General features: G+C 41.5%; 1 protein-coding gene across 2 annotated transcripts in view; it reads right to left on the reverse strand.

Annotated features, from left to right (window-relative positions):
- Positions 1-910: 910 nt before the first annotated feature.
- Positions 911-17460, reverse strand: part of LOC142952707 (diacylglycerol kinase zeta-like) — a 77806-nt gene continuing 61256 nt past the window's right edge. For both annotated transcript variants that reach the window (XM_076094590.1, XM_076094589.1), the window contains exons 28-35: positions 17182-17271; positions 16543-16599; positions 14801-14850; positions 10701-10741; positions 9743-9863; positions 8769-8805; positions 8319-8418; positions 911-3616 (exon numbers count right to left, since the gene is read on the reverse strand). In XM_076094590.1, the coding sequence (XP_075950705.1) occupies positions 3500-3616; positions 8319-8418; positions 8769-8805; positions 9743-9863; positions 10701-10741; positions 14801-14850; positions 16543-16599; positions 17182-17271 (613 nt within the window). In that variant the 3' untranslated portion in view covers positions 911-3499. The remainder of the gene's footprint in view (positions 3617-8318; positions 8419-8768; positions 8806-9742; positions 9864-10700; positions 10742-14800; positions 14851-16542; positions 16600-17181; positions 17272-17460) is intronic.

Raw genomic sequence — 17460 nt, forward strand, 5'->3', positions numbered from 1 at the left:
CAGGTTACGGACACACAGGAATTTACAATCATCATTATGAATTAGGAATGGCACAATTGAAAAAGACCTTGTACTGTATGCAACGTATCCTCATAGAACGGCTTGTATGATATCCTCTCTATGAAAGCCGCTCGTTACATCCATGCAGGCTTCACAGGAAGCTTCTTAGTTAGGTTTAGGAAAAGACGGTGGTTTGGGTTAAAATAACTGCTGAAGTGTCGTTACTGAAGAATGCAAGTTATGTGAATAAATCAACGCTGACTTCTAGTTTCACGAGGAACAAACAAGTCTTCTGGGTCAAACATCGGTCTTTGTTGGACCCCCGTTTGTGCTTTAGTGGTCTTTATGCCTCCTCATTCATGATCCCTTAGATATCCCACAAAATCATTTTGAATGTTATCTAAGACAGCGTACTATTTGTCGTAGGTATAGCTTGTATGCTGATGAGAGCAGCCTGCTGTAGAATAGTTATCATTGTGATATCACACTGAGACGGGAAGTCTCTCATTACTGCACAATACAGAATAGCCCACAAACTGCAGCCTCCAAAACAAGCACAGTGTGGGATCAACTCCTCTCTGTTTCAACATTAGGACCTTCATGAAACTAGGATTTAGGACAGTTGGATCAGACTGGATTAGTCTGAACTGGATGGGTCTAATCAGCTGGAAACACACTGTATTTGTACAGATACTGAAATGTAAAAAGAGAGCTGCAGGACATTTGTCCATCCATACTGGTGGCTTCAGGTTGTACAGCACAGAATGATGTTCACAGAAGTGTGACCATCTGAATCTTAGGAGCTTTGTGATCTGAATTTTTCAGAAACATGTTAATGTGTTTCAAAACTGAAATCATTAAATGCTGAATTGGCTTGACCCCAAATCTAAAAACAGACAAAAGAAACAAATACACTTTCTTCTTTTATTGTCTTCATATTAATCTCAATTATTTTTTTACAAACGCCAAAGAATTGAATCCACAAAAGCAGGAATATAAAGACAGAAAAGACAGTTGCACACCCATGTGTTCACCAGACAACAGTCATGAACATGACAGAATAAAGACTGGACTGGCCACAGGTGTAAATGTACAAAAAGCTGCTTTACATCACTGCGATACAGTACACGCAAGAGTTTACTGTCAATTCAAAGCTAAACTGAAGAAAATCACATCACAGGCATGATTCAGAGACTCAAGTCTTTCTGGGTTACTAATGATTCCAGCAGTGGCTGTGCTGAGTTCTTTCTTATCATTTACTCAACAAAGACACAAATCCTCAAAAGACTTGTTGCACAGAAACTTTATATCCTGCAATATGACTGAAATGGGTTGTGCATTAGTCCAGCTGCTAAGCAGCATCTCATAATCTACAGTTCGTACAGAGCAGAGGTCTGAACGTCCAGCTGGTCAAGTCTGTGTATTCTGGTGAACGGACACATTTTCAAAGCTCTTTGGTACACTTAAGTCTGAAATTGGCTGTCAGGCAAATGGAAATGCAAACAAAAGACATTAATGAAAAAATGTATCTCTTAAAATATTATCAATAAAGAGAATGTGTGATCTGCCATTACAAGCTGACAGACAGTGAAAGCTGCAGAATGCATGCAGACTTCCTGAATGAGACAAGCAGAGATGCTAGGCTTTGTGTATGAAAACCCTCGTCATGTAATGAGTGGTTACATGTGCACCGATGACCAGTTCTGATCATATTTAGCATAAGATGTTCACATGGAGCATGTCTCCATGGAGGTCTCTGAGCTCTTGTTTCCACTCTTGGTGTCTCTTGCTGCTTGCTGTACACATGAAGGAAGGAATTTCTCTCTGAATTAGTTGAGTTGGTGTCCAGATGTTCAGCCCCGTGTAGATCCAGGCGTGTCCTTGAGTTGTCCACATCTCAGCCTCTCTGCAGTTCACAACAGACTGAGTTACCTGAACAGGTGAGGGTGATTGCTTCATCAGCTGATCAGCAGTAATGCAGTGAAAGTGATCCTCTGGTGAAGATCATGATTCGTAAACACAGACATGGATGTGACTGTGCTGAGTGATTCTTTAGTCCTGAAGACAGCTTTCCATCTGTTCCTTCTCTTTTCTGTGGTGGGGCGGGGGGGGGGGGGCTACTCTTTTCTTTCCATCTGGATTGACGGTTGTGCCTTTAAAAGCTTTCACAGCTCTGAAGTTTCAGAGGACTTAATGAGATCGAAATGGAGGTTTGAGTTTGATATTTAATTTAGCTGTAGCGTCCAAAAGTGAGCCGAACACAAAAGTTCCTCACAGTGTTGATGTTGAACTCATCACAGTTCACAATGATTTGTGTGCACTGTAATGTTTGGCACAACAAACTATAATAATCCATAATTCATGATTTGAGGCTGGATTTTACTAAAACAATCTTAACAAAATATGAAGATTTAATTTTCTCTAAAGCACACACACACCCATTTGATCTAACTTGACACAAAAAGTCACAAAAAGAAAGATTTAAGTGGAGTCTAAAGTCCAATCCTCCAACGCAGGCACCAGAAATACATCACTTTGATTATTATTATTACTATAACTTATGAATAATAATTATCTCTAGAATATGTTGATATAAGTCAATGAAGCACGTACAGTATATTGATGCATTGGTATGGCTGGGTAAGGGTTAGCAGGTTCATAATAATTCATTCATTTAACAAACCCCCCTTTGTCTCTGGTCTAAGCGTCAGTCTAGACTACATCTCTCTACAACTACTGGATTACCATAAACCTGATCCTGATATCCATGCCCCCCCCCCCCTGCCCTTAACACCAGCAGGCCAACATGTTCAACACTTTGCTCCGTGACAAGCTATTACAAAAGCTAACAGTCGGGTTTCCATGAAGTTAACTGTAAATATTCAAATACCAAATGTCAACCCCCCCAAACAGAACATATTCTATAAAGTCAAGGAAACAAAAAGTTAGCGCATTACAGGTGTGTAATGCACTTTGTAGCCACAGTAACTGGGCCTTAGACTCCATGGTTGTACGACATTAATTACATTTCCTGAGTATGTTCAACCATGACTTTAGCATTTACTTTGTGATACCGAGTGACAGAGTCCAACCCCACAACACATGGCGTGATCACTTTTAGTCCTTTAAATTTGTTTGATACAAAAAGGTTTTGGAGAATGAAGAAGTCCTCACAAGTGGACTTCTCTCTTAAATTGTTATTCAAAGTCCGACACAAGATTCTGATCATCCCGAAACAGTTTTCACAACTTCACCAACACTTTTTTACTGGGCCACTCAAAATGAAAAGGGATGACTTCACGAGTACTGTTTATCTTCCCCTCATTAACCCTCCGTGTCACTCTCAATACCATCATTGTGTCATTTATAACAATGATTCTAAACCATCATCATAGTCACAGCCTCGATCATTATTAAATGCACTTCACTGGTATTTGTGCACCAGGCCTTCTGTGAGTCTCATGAGGATGAGGAAGGAGACGTGAAGAGTTCAACAGCTTCAGACAGCCGTCTCCTGGTCCTCTCTTTGGATCATCTGGTAATGCTGTCTGTTCTCCAGATAGGCTGCCAGTTCAGAGTCATGAGCCTTCTCAGCCCTGTTCTTAGGAGTCTCACCCTGATGAAGAGAAACAAAGATTTACACTTTTAGATTATTTCAACTGCTCTTTTATTCTGCCAGCCACATTTACAGCAGACATTCAAATGTCTCAAAATATTTAATTTCTCATATCTTTGAAAATGAAATTGTTTTGAAAATGTTTTAATTCAAGGTCAAAACCCAGCAGAATGCAAAATCATCTGTACAGAACATTTTGCTTAATGCAAAAATATAAGAATACAACAGCTGATTCCCATTTGAGCTTCCATGCTGGAAGGTATTTTTCCACAGCAGTTGTTACCTTGATGTTTGTTTGCACAGTCGGACCTCTGGTACCGTAAGACTAACAATAGACAGAATGAACAACATACAGTACCAACACATTTGCACTGTGAGCTGCGATGAACACGGGGCTTTAGAGTCTCTGCTAGAGTCTTATTCCCTCTCTCCTCTCCTCTGAGCCAGAGACATTGTGGTGTTTCATTAAGCTCCTCTATGACTGAAAAGTGCTGTTGTTAAAGTAGCATTGTCTCCAACTAATACAAATGAGGTAATGACAAACAACTGCATTCAAAATGAAATGAACAGCTTGTGTCCTTGAGAGGACACACACACAAACACATTCTACTGTAAGGGGTTGCTGAATCACTTCCAGAGTCTAGAACAGACTCTAATTAGTTGAGTCCAGTGTGTGTGTGTGTGTGTGTGTGTGTGTGTGTGTGTGTGTGTGTGTGTGTGTGTGTGCATTTGTCTTCAGGAGGGAGAGGTAAAGATAAAACAGAGTACTTTAGCGATGTCCAAACCATAGCTCTCCCTCTCCCCCCTCTCTCTCTCTCCCTCCCCCCCTCTCTCCCTCTCTCTCTCCCTCCCTCTCTCTCTCTCTCCCTCTCTCCCTCTCTGTATCTAGGTCATTGCTGAGTCCAGCCAGTTAGGAGCTTTATCCGCACTGTTGAATCCTCCATGGAAAAATTAACAATGGACAAGAATGAAAGAAGATGAATATTTGAGACCAACACACACACACACACACACACACACACACACACACACACACACACACTTTCTGGCTCAAAGTCAGTGACCTGGCCATCACACATACAGGTGCTGGTCATATAATTAGAATATCATCAAAAAGTTCATTTATTTCACTAATTCCATTCAAAAAGTGAAACTTGTCTATTATATTCATTCATTACACACAGACTGATATATTTCAAATGTTTATTTCTTTTAATTTTGATGATTATAACTGACAACTAAGGAAAATCCCAAATTCAGTATCTCAGAAAATTAGAATATTGTGAAAAGGTTCAATATTGAAGACACCCAGTGCCACACTCTAATCAGCTAATTAACTCAAAATACCTGCAAAATTAAAGTAAATTTTGCATTTCCTTTGGAAATCAGGGTCCCAGAGTCTGGAGGAAGAGAGGAGAGACACACAATCCACGTTGCTTGAGGTCCAGTGTAAAGTTTCCACAGTCAGTGATGGTTTGGGGTGCCATGTCATCTGCTGGTGTTGGTCCACTGTGTTTTCTGAGGTCCAAGGTCAACGCAGCCGTATACCAGGAAGTTTTAGAGCACTTCATGCTTCCTGCTGCTGACCAACTTTATGGAGATGCAGATTTCATTTTCCAACAGGACTTGGCACCTGCACACAGTGCCAAAGCAACCAGTACCTGGTTCAAGGACCATGGTATCCCTGTTCTTAATTGGCCAGCAAACTCGCCTGACCTTAACCCCATAGAAAATCTATGGGGTATTGTGAAGAGGATGATGCAAAATGCCAGACCCAACAATGCAGAAGAGCTGAAGGCCACTATCAGAGCAACCTGGGCTCTCATAACACCTGAGCAGTGCCACAGACTGATCGACTCCATGCCACGCCGCATTGCTGCAGTAATTCAGGCAAAAGGAGCCCCAACTAAGTATTGAGTGCTGTACATGCTCATACTTTTCATGTTCATACTTTTCAGTTGGCCAAGATTTCTAAAAATCCTTTCTTTGTATTGGTCTTAAGTAATATTCTAATTTTCTGAGATACTGAATTTGGGATTTTCCTTAGTTGTCAGTTATAATCATCAAAATTAAAAGAAATAAACATTTGAAATATATCAGTCTGTGTGTAATGAATGAATATAATAGACAAGTTTCACTTTTTGAATGGAATTAGTGAAATAAATCAACTTTTTGATGATATTCTAATTATATGACCAGCACCTGTATATGAGCGTGTTGGACAGTCAATTCTAAATCCATTGACATTAATATGGAGTTGGACCCCCACCTTTTTGGCTCTGACACTCTTCTGGGAAGGCGTTCCACAAGATTCTGAAGTGTGTCGGTGGGAATTTGTTTCCAATCAGCCAAAAGAGCATTTGAGAGGTCAGACAATCTGCGTTCTAATTCTTCATGGCCCTTGCTTTGGGCACAGTCATGCTGGAACTGCAAAGGGTCTTCCACATACCGGTGGAAGCTGTAATTGTCCAATTGACTAAAATGTCTTGGTATCCTGTAGTGTTAAGAGGACCTTTCACTGGAACTCGGGGGTCAGCCCAGACCACCTCCACCAATCTTTACAGTAGGCAGATAACGTTCTCCTGGCATCCGCCAAACCCAGCTTCGTCTATCAGACTAGTGAAACATGATTCTTCACTCCAAAAAACACATTTCAACTGCTCCAGAGTCCAGTTGCGGCAGACTTTACACCACTTCAGGCGCTTGACATTGAGCATTGTGATGGGAGGCTGTTGTGCATCTGCTCGGCCATGGATACCCATTTCATAAAGCTCCCTACGGACGGTGTGGGTGTGCTGAGGTTGGAACTGTGTAGTAAGTGACGCAACAGATCATAAGTGCTTCAGCCCTCGTTGGCCCCGCTCTCGGAGTTTACATGGTCTACTACTTGGTGACTGAGTTGTTGTTCTTAGTCACAATAATAGCACTTACAGTTAACCAGAGTTGATCTATTAGACATTTCACAAACTGACTTATTGCCATAAGTAGGTGGCATCCTATAACAGTGACACGTTTAAAGTCACTGAGCTCTTAACAAACAATTCTGAATTCTAAATGTTTGAGATTTCAAGACCATATGCTGGATTTTATGCACCAGATATCACTTTGCAAGAAAACTCAACCTTTACCTGAGCAAGGCTAAAGCCAATGCAGCAGAACCTTCACTGGACATCATGGTTCTAAGAGTCATGTTGAAGTATACCCACAGTGCAAACTCAAGGCCCAATGACCAACGTGAGCGCACTTTTATTGCACAAGACACCGCTCCAGTTATATTAGGACCAGATGGCTCATAGAAATGGCCCCATCAACCCATATTCTTGACGCACACTTCACCATGATGAACACGTGATGGTCTTAAGATCTAGGATTTAAGATGATAAATGGTAAACGGATTGGAGGAAGGAAGGAACCACCGATCCTCTGATTGAAGGACGACCCTGCTTTACCACTGAGCCACAGTCTCTAAAGTCATGCAGATTGGATGGACATACTCCCATGATTCCCTCCAGTCACCCTGCTCCAGGGTGACTCCACAATCTGTCCTGAATCAACATCACTACAGCCATCCCTCATAGGCTAAGGAAGGTGGAGTAGTGAGATACCATGAGAAGCACATCTTCCGGTCCAGCCTACGGATACCGTTACCGCCATGAAGTGGTAAGTCAGCAGTCAGCAGTAAAAACATATTTAGACATAACACTATTGGTTTGTGAATGCTTGATTGACAGTGATCGCTACAATGCTCAGCAAAGGTGATTGCCACAGCTCAGCTTTGTTCTGCCTCTTTCACTGCTTTGGATTTTGTGGATTTAGCAACTGACAAAGATTTTAGTATCTTTGGAAATGGAGGAGGTCACGTGGGCTCTCCATGGAGATGGCACCAGATCAACCATCATGGGAGCAAGCCCAAAGTACAGGTATCGCAGCAGTGCGACACGAGAGCTGGAATCCTCCCAACCCGAGGTGCAGAACCCATTATATAATATTTATGTTTTGTAGTAGTCATTTTTATTTTGAGTCTTTAAAACCCATTTTAAACATTCACTGTATAGTGTTCTATATGAATAATCTTGTGTTGAATGTGTATTTATGTTGGTAGACATAAGGAAGATGTTTTTGCAGATTTGGGTCCAGAAGTCAGCACTGGGGATGATCTGTTGCCCTTGAAACTAGGCTTGTAGGAGAGGGGCATTCTCTTCCCAATCTAAAATGATAATTCTGGGCTATCAATGTAAGGTATGTGAGGACATAGTTACTAAGTCTGAGGCAAGAGATAAAACAAGCTGGTGAAGACATAGGTTAACTCCCTAGTCCGGACTATTTGGTACAAAGCTGCTACAAAAGAAAGATCATCCTATTACCACTGCTCAATCACTATGGAATGAACTGCACTCAGTAGTGCTGGCCGTTCAAATCCTCTCAAGCACATATATGGAGCAATTTTCAAAAGGTTACCGGAAGACGAGGGCAAAAGGCTCGGATTATTTTTGTTTTATCACATTTATTGGATAATTGTACGAAGGAAGTTGCTGAGGTATCCAAACACAAAGTACCTAGGAAGCTAAACTGCTAAACCATATACTTTGGGTTCAACCAATGAACTTTAGGACTCTGACTTGTCCTCCTTTAAAAAGGGAAGGATTATTTTGGCTTGTAAACATTGGACTCCACACACATACACAGTGTGATCAGAACCTACCTGTAGGTCTGTTTTCATCAGTGAGGCTCCTGCTTCTACCAGATAATGACAGATGGTCCTGTGACACAGAGATGCAGCTCGATGAAGAACCGTCTCTCCACTGGTGGTCAGAGACAGAGAGAGCGAGCATCAGATATCAGCAACTCTCATGGCCTTCTGAGAGCATTGATGATCAGGTGCCCTACGGCTTTTGTTTGGTGTCTTATGTTTATTCTCTTTAACATTTGGTACACACAGCACATATAGACAGACCAGGGCCCAGTGGAACAACATCAAAGCTGGTGCTGCAGTAACAGGACAAGGTTTTTCTCAGCCTACGGTGTGTCCATTCAAACTAAATGAACTATGGTCGAACCAAAACAACCTCATGATCACCATTTTACTCATTTGTTTAAATCAGCCTTAAACTGTTGAATGCCTGGGGATAAAGGTATCCATGACTGTACTTACTGTAGTTTTTCTGTGACATCGAGCAGGTCACTAGGAGCTGGAAAACAGACCGATGAGATTACTGTACAGAGACGTCCATTGCTGCTTACTGTCAATGGTACACTACAAAGGCAATCAATTTATTCTTCTATGAATTGAATCCATTCATTCTCCTTAACACGGTGGCAACTGATGATGATGAGATGGTGATTAATAAAACTTGAACTAAACAAAATATCATCATGCTGAAATCATTCATTCCTACTGTGTAACAACATATTGTACAAAGTCTGTTCATAGTTATATTTTCCAAATGTATACATGTTCTTGGCATTTGGATAAGTGTATACTGTATAAAGTATAATAAATATCTCATCATTAACAATTGATTGATCCTGTCACATGGAACATTGATCTTGTATTTCCCCACTGGTATTACTTTCCTATCAGTCGAGTTCTGTAACCGCTGTATGAGAGCAGAGCGTTGATTTATTTGACACATAACCAGCGTACTGTAGTTACAGCACCCTGTGGTTATTTTAACCCAAACCACCAACTTTTCTGACTTTCATAGGGAGGAAAATGCATAAAAAAAACGAGGAGTAACTTTTCATATCATCAGAACAAGCAGAACTGGACCGGTATTTCAACAAAGAGAGGAGAAGCTGATACCAACACACACAGAGGGAGAGCTACTTTATTCTCTGCAGAGGTATATCCTCTATATCTTTATTTAATAGTTGTTTGATGAGATAATAATGATCTGAATTCCGTACACTGAACCTTTTACCATGACTTTAAATGCCAAACACATTTTAAAACCAATAGAAACTTGATTTACAGTCGTTGAATTGTGTCTAAATCTAGAGTGTAAGTAAATATGTGATGTGCACCAAGTAACTGTAATAAACACCATGTTTTACTCTGACATCTCTCATGGAGGTCCAGATGCCTGGTGTATTAGAATTACACATTTGGTTGTATGCTACAGTTACCATTGTCCAGGATGTAGCGGACCATCTCTTTGCTCCCTGTAGCAGCAGCATGGTGCAGCAAACTGCAGCCGGATGAGTCCAGCACTGTGAGGTCCGCCCCCTTCAGGTGCAGCTCCTGCAGCTTTTGGTGAAATAGGAGTTCAATTAGCTTTATACAGGTAAAGAAGATGTAATATGGAGCAACATTTTGATTGAATACTACAAAAATGAACAGAAGAACTTAAAGCTGTACTAGTTGTTATATCTTTACCACTCAGGGCCAGCAGAACAAGTTCAAACACTATGACCAGATAAAGTCAAACAATTGCTTATTTATACATCATGCAGTCACAGAGCAACATTAGCATTCATAGAGTTATGTTTGAGTTCACCTGATGAAGTTATGTCAAACATCGTCTCTCTAAGCTCTGTTTTTGGTCTCTACCACCTCCTGAGGAAAAGATCTGGCTCTTTAGATGCTAAATGTTCCTCTATGTTCACCAGCCAGTCTGCTTGGTCCTGAGCGGGTAGAGTGCAGTGGGTTCATCAGAGCGCTTTCATTGAAAACCAGTGGAAGAGGCTCAACGTTGTGCAGAGTTAGTGGGTTTGTCACAAGCAACATCTTTCAGATTAATCAAGTGAAGATAACGCCCTCAAAATCCAGACTTCTTCCCACAATGCATCCAATGCGCTTTGGAAGCATCCTGGACCCTTTCTACAATAAATACATTTGAATTGATTGAGGCAGCCATCTGTGGTCTGCAGTTTGTGGATTCCACCTTCATTTGAGGGAAGATAACGTCCAGAAACAAAAATGTACATGTACCCAGATGTTTCCATATGTGACAGCAGACTGCATGCTTACACTTGAACTCTTTACTCTCCTCAAATTATAGTATTTGCAATTAATGGTAATCAACGGTACTCATCAAATAAAATAATTATACGATTTATTCTATTGATTGATTGATTGGCTCACCTTCTTGCCGTCCTTGTTCTTCACACACTCAATCAACATCTCTGGCATCATGAGAGAGAGAGAGAGAGAGAGAGAGAGAGAGAGAGAGAGAGAGAGAGAGAGAGAGAGAGAGAGAGAGAGAGAGAGAGAGTAAGCCAGTTTATTTACAGGACTCTATAAATCTCAGAGTATCACTGAACGGTAACCTGAGCTCCATGTGTCACTGAGGAACCTTCACATGCTCTGTTCTCCAAGTTTAACAGACTAACTGGCAGCAATGAGCATCTTTAAGAAGCCACAGGCAACTGTCAGGGATTTTATTTGGAAATAGGTGATGTCACGTACTTCCATGCACCACTCAGGATTCTGCAGCCTCTGAATCACAATTGACAGTTGGTGTCTTGTTTGGTCACTGTCAATCCTATTCTGTCAAACCACACCCACAACAGTATGATGCAGCACATTTTGAAAACATTGCTGAAAAAGTGGGCAAGGGGCTGAGAGATGGGGGGGTAGTACATGGATGTGTGAGGCACATTTTTGCTCAGCGGGCATTAACATTTTATTTTTGGATACATACCGACCGGGCGATTATGTTGTGTTAAGACATTTTCAGTACGGATTTTCAATTGGTAAGAAATGTTAATATTAACACCAGCATTGATGCGTTTCATCACAGTACAGTCATGTCATTTACTTTACAGTGTGTCAGTGTGCAGTTACTCTTTTAAGTCTTATACTACATATGGGGTTTTTTCGGTCATAGTATCCATTCTGATGAAACAGATGGAAACAGAAGCAGGGATTTAGGCATAGTGCATCATCATGGATATTATCGTCTTTTACAAGAAACTGTGGCTCATGGTCATTTATTGCAGTCCTACAAGTCTCCTAAATCCTACCTTTAATGCTCAGTTTATTATTTTGTGGAGACTCACCAGAAGTGATGTACAATATTCATTACAGAACTAAAATAGTAAATACAGTAGCAGCTAGTGAATTAGAGAAAGATAATAAAAGTGTCCTCATCAAACACAGACAACATGGCATGTTAATGCCATTAGTTACTGTGAACTGCTGAAGCCAGGCTGACATATTAGATGAATGTTTATCAGGTTGACCTCAATACTCGCTCTCACTCCTCTCTCTCTGAATAGCTGAGTCCTAATCCAGTTATGTTAGGCTTAGTGTGAGGGTGTGTGTGGGGGGGGGGGGGGGGGGGAGCGAGAGCAGACTTCAAACTTCTCGAAGAGCTTTTGCTGCTGCAAGACAAATCAAAAACAACACACAGACCACAAAACCCAACACACACTCTGAATGTAGGAATTAAATGAATTCAGCCCACGGAAAGAATTAAGTAAACCAGAGAAAATGAGAGCCAGTCTTAAGACATGAGAGGAGAGGGAGAGGAGAGGAGGAGAGCAGAGGAAGAGGAGAGGAAGAGAGCAGAGGAAAGGAAGAGGACGGGAAGAGAGGATGGGAAGAGGGGAGGGAGAGGGGACAGAAAGAGAAAAGAGGAAGAGGAGAGAGGAAGAGGAGAGGAAGCGAGGAGATTTATGAAAATGTAGAGGCTATGCAAAGACCTGCCCCCCCCTCCCTCTCTCTCTCACAGACTCATAAATTGGGCACAGACAGCTCCCACAGGGGTCACACAGACTGACTGCATCAAACAGAGTTCAATGGAGCAAGTGACGTGTGTGTGTGTGTGTGTGTGTGTGTGTGTGTGTGTGTATGAAAGAGAGAGGACATATCTGCATTAAAAATAGGATTTGCATGTATGTTGTACATGAAGAAAGGAAGACTGAATTTAAAGGTTTCCATGACTTCATCTACATCTTCATGACAACTGAGGCCATCTGAGGTCAACGAGCGTTCAGGTACAGTCAGTGAACAAACTGTGCTCAGACTGAGAATAGAGCTGAGTCGAAACATGCAGCCTTCCATTCATTTCAATAGCAGCACTGAAATGGAGCAGAAATCATCAAGCTGCTTCAGAGAAAGACATTTCAAGTTATTCAGTCAATCCTGACCTACCTCTCTATTTCCCTGTAGAGTTCATCAATTCATTCATGAATTGACTAATCTAATTAGACAAATACTTAAAATGCTAAATAATAAGAAACAGAGCCCTCTGTGGTCATAGAGCCTTCTGTAGTTCTAGAGCCTTCTGTGGTCATAGAGCCTTCTGTGGTCACAGAGCCTTCTGTAGTTCTACAGCCTTCTGTGGTCATAGATCCTTCTGTGGTCATAGAGCCTTCTGTGGTCATAGAGCCTTCTGTAGTCATAGAACCTTCTGTAGTCAAAGAACCTTCTGTGGTCATAGAACATTCTGTGGTCATAGAACATTCTGTGGTCATAGAACCTTCTGTGGTCATAGAACCTTCTGTGGTCATAGAACCTTCTGTGGTCATAGAGGCTTCTGTGGTCATAGAGCCTTCTGTGGTCATAGAACATTCTGTGATCATAGAACCTTCTGTGGTCATAGAGCCTTCTGTGGTCATAGAACCTTCTGTGGTCACAGAACCTTCTGTGATCATAGAACCTTCTGTGGTCATAGAACCTTCTGTGGTCATAGAACCTTCTGTGGTCATAGAGGCTTCTGTGGTCATAGAGCCTTCTGTGGTCATAGAACCTTCTGTGGTCACAGAACATTCTGTGATCATAGAACCTTCTGTGGTCATAGAACCTTCTGTGGTCATAGAACCTTCTGTGGTCATAGAGGCTTCTGTGGTCATAGAGCCTTCTGTGGTCATAGAACATTCTGTGATCATAGAACCTTCTGTGGTCATTGAGCCTTCTGTGGTCATAGAACCTTCTGTGGTCACAGAACCTTCTGTGATCATAGAACCTTCTGTGGTCATAGAGCCTTCTGTGGTCATAGAGCCTTCTGTGGTCATAGAGCCTTCTCCACAGTCAGGTATCTTTGTGTCTGAAGAACATGGCTCTTTATCTCCATTCAGTACTGAGGTAATATATTTTTACAGTCAGGTAGGTTTGTGTAGTCCGTGACGTCCGGCTGTCTGTTGTCAGAGGAACAGCGGGAGCTTCGAACATTTGATTCTCTGTTTGGGCTTTTGTTTTCTTTTACGAAGCAGGAATTATGGTCTGGCAAAATGGGCTCGTGAATGAGTAGTGTCACGGGGATCAATAGCATTTAGCGTATTAGTACAGCCTGGTTTTCTACCTTAGAGTAGGGTCTCACATCCACGGCTATAAATATACCTTTAGCCCTGTTTGAATCGGTAGGGAATAGCTACCTAAATGCTGCAGGGAGAGTTTGTAGCGTGTGTGCTGCTGTTGGTTTTCCTGCTAAGCTAGTTTAGCGTAGTGTGCCTCTCCCAGAACAAACGTGGCTCACCAGAGTTTTCTTCCGTGGTGTCAGACAGCATGTTGTCTGTTACATCGGGTGGTTTGCCTTGCTGAGCGCATTATATTTCACACAATTTAAGCTTCTGCATTTTCCAAATGCACTAGTATTATTCAACCGTATTGTTCGGTTCGTAATGCGTTCCGAACCGTAAGCCTCGGTTCAATACGAATACGTGTATTGTTACACCCCTAGTCAATGCATCAACTGAAATGTATTAAGGTGACACTGGTATCATAAAATAATAAGAATTATCCTTAAAGATGTCAATTGATGTATGTGTATTACATATTCTAATATTTTGTCTCTTTTAGAAACTACAGCACTACTGGACAATTTGCTTTTATAGAACTGATTTCCAAAAAGATTTTAACTGACAGGAAGAACTGGGTTGTGTTCAGCCCCAAATGTGAAACGCCAAGACAGGAATCAAATTCAAAGCTGCTCCAAACACACAGCCAAAGAAAAAAAACAAAGTGAACCAGATCATGAAGTGAAAACATGCAAGTTCCCAAAGAGAATAAAACCAGAGGCTGACAGAAAAGACAGCTCAGGCTCCCACAGACCCAACACCCAGCATGCAAAGTGAGCGCAAGGAGATACAGGCTGAGAAAATGTGTGTCAGAGACGACAACAGTCTGTCTGGTTCTCTCTCTTACCCACAACACACATCCCTATAGGTAGTTTGTCAGACCTGATGTTACGGCTCAGAGCTTGATTTTAAGATTCATTTGTGTTCGTGTGTGTGTGTTACCTTTTTCTCTCTCCCTCTCCGTCTCACTTGTCTTTTGGCCCTTTTCCTGTCTGGACAAAGGGACCAACACAGACAGAAGAGCTGTTCAGCCAGTTACTCTTTCAGTTCACTCTACGTTTACAGCATTTAGAATTCTCACTTTGAAATACACACAATCATGCACAACCACAAACACACCTGCACACCCCGTCTTTTATCTACTAAGTTCATCATAATGATATAATAATAATCATTATCAACATGTTTATTGGTATGCATTAAAACACCAAGGCCCCTTCCTTTTAATAAGCCTACCGTTTCCTCTACGCTGTGTGTATTGAAGCATGTTGAGTGTTTCAGAGTGGACTAAAACGTAAACTGTGGAAATGCGGCATTGTGTGACCCCATCAGCAGTAGATGGAATATTAAAGGACACACAGTCAACATGTTTCATATAGCCAACAGGAGTATACCAACATACAAGGTTTTTATTTGTCATTGTACGACAGGGTTGCTAGAACTCTATTATACGTGGAGTATCCTCCTTCTTACAAGCCCTGTATGTATCATCGCCTGATAAATCGTATTCCTCTGTGCCATAGAGCTACAAGGTAAAATACATTAGTGAGCCAGAAGTCAGAGAGTCTTAAAGGATGTTAGTTTTAGGTCTTTCCATGGGATGCCTCTAGTATCGCTGACGTGCATTGATACACTGTCTCGTGCATCTTTACATCTTTCAGCAGACATACACATAATTACATACAGCAGACAGGAGATAGAGTCACAGCTACATGTCCTCACCCCATGACCTAAACACCAGGCCCTGACAAACGGACATTTCACAATTTAATTAAAATACAGCCTGGATCTGAAATGTCCAAATGTGAGATGACAGTAAAATGTATCACCTGTGATTAAGAGCCAGAAACATTTCTTTCTATTGTATGTTTCCTATTGATTTGTTTGTATATCTGGCAACCTGTTTAGGAGGCCTATAATTTACTGATATACATTATTTGACTTTAACTGTAAATAATTTCATTATTATATTTAACTATTATAACATGGTTAATATCTATAATGTGTTATTATAATTCTGTAAAGATTCAAATAATTTCTTATTTGATCATTTTGAATAATTCCGTTCTTAGAACAACTGATACTCAGTGTGTGATCGCGCGCGCACGCACGCACGCACGCACGCACGCACGCACGCACACACACACGCACACGCACGGTACAGCAGAAAAAAGAGCATGTACTCTTTTTGTCAGTCCATCAAGCTTTAATGAGCAGAGTACCAGTATATTTTAATGAGCAGAGGAATGTGACTGGCCATATCACAAGGGTTGTTAATGAAGGAGAAGTTGGAGTAGAACACACTCAAACCAACTACAGACCATGCTGACATCACATCACCCCTCTTGTGGCAGCTTAATGTAACAAGGTGGTGACCAGAGGACAGCAGCCATCAGTGACCACGCTGCCTGGTAGTGGTCCTTACTGCGAAAGCTGCTTCTTGTATCGCTAGTGAAACTTTTACAAGCACAGACAGCAGACACTGTGTGGGATCATGTGTGTCAACTTTTGTTCAGGACTCATTATACTCACAGCGGTTTGTACCCCATTCACATAAAAGAGAGATGTACACAGAATTATCATTTTTAAATGTGATTTCATTCTTTAGATCATTGTGTTGTTTCATTCCTGTGATGTGTTGACGATTCGTTGATTTAAATAACAGTGCAAATACATGTACTGACCTCTGTCCTGGTTTAAAATCAGCAGCAGTGGTGTTGGAGCGATGGATGCAGCCCGCCCTGCAGCACACAAAGCAGAGACAGCTCAGTGACAGCAAACATAAAATACACATTTAGAGAGGAAGGAATTTGACATGAAGGGCTCCCTATTGTTTCTCCTACACTCAAAATGACATGAAGTATGTTGAAGAAAATCATCATACAACTTAGGATTGAACTGAACACATTTGGTCTCATAAAAACATTCTTAGAAAATGATTAAGGCACGCAGACAAATTGTAATATATCATTCCAATTTGTATCCAAACATTTCCCGTACACGAATCGTGTGTTCTGCCAAAAGGTTATCTTGACCCAGACAAAGACATGAGAGCATGACATGATGAGGAGAACCAGATGTGCTTTGTTTCTGGTTCAACCGACTGGTTTGATTGGTGGAAAGTCTGTATCTAAGCTGGTCTCTGCAGTGCTTTAAGACATATGCCTCAGTGTCTGTTTGCCTGTTTGTTCTGTCATGACAACTTGTGAAATCCCCCATTGTGTTCGTGTGTTGTACACTAAAGATACAGCCATCATCCCTCTACAGGTGTGTGTGTGTGTGTGTGTGTGTGTGTGTGTGTGTGTGTCAAACAGTGTACTAACCTGCTGAGTTTGCTGGCCACAGGTGTTGTGTCGTGTGTTAAAGCTTCACCAGCAGAGCTGTCACTGTTCACTCGCTGCCTCTGGGAAGAACTACAGCAGAACACAGGAAACAAAGTCACTGAACAAACTCCACGTCAACACTGAGTCTTTCCTGTACAGAGGTCAGAACATCCACTGAGGTCTTCAGCCTCCAGACAGCCCCAGGCCCGATCATAGAGGAGACGGGATGAATGTGGTCTGTTCATGCTTCTGAGACGTTCATATTGTTTTCAATAGGAA

Source organism: Anarhichas minor, unplaced genomic scaffold (genome assembly GCF_050575085.1).
Source record: "Anarhichas minor isolate MPS153535 unplaced genomic scaffold, ASM5057508v1 ptg000018l, whole genome shotgun sequence".
Classification (NCBI taxonomy): Eukaryota; Metazoa; Chordata; class Actinopteri; order Perciformes; family Anarhichadidae; genus Anarhichas; species Anarhichas minor.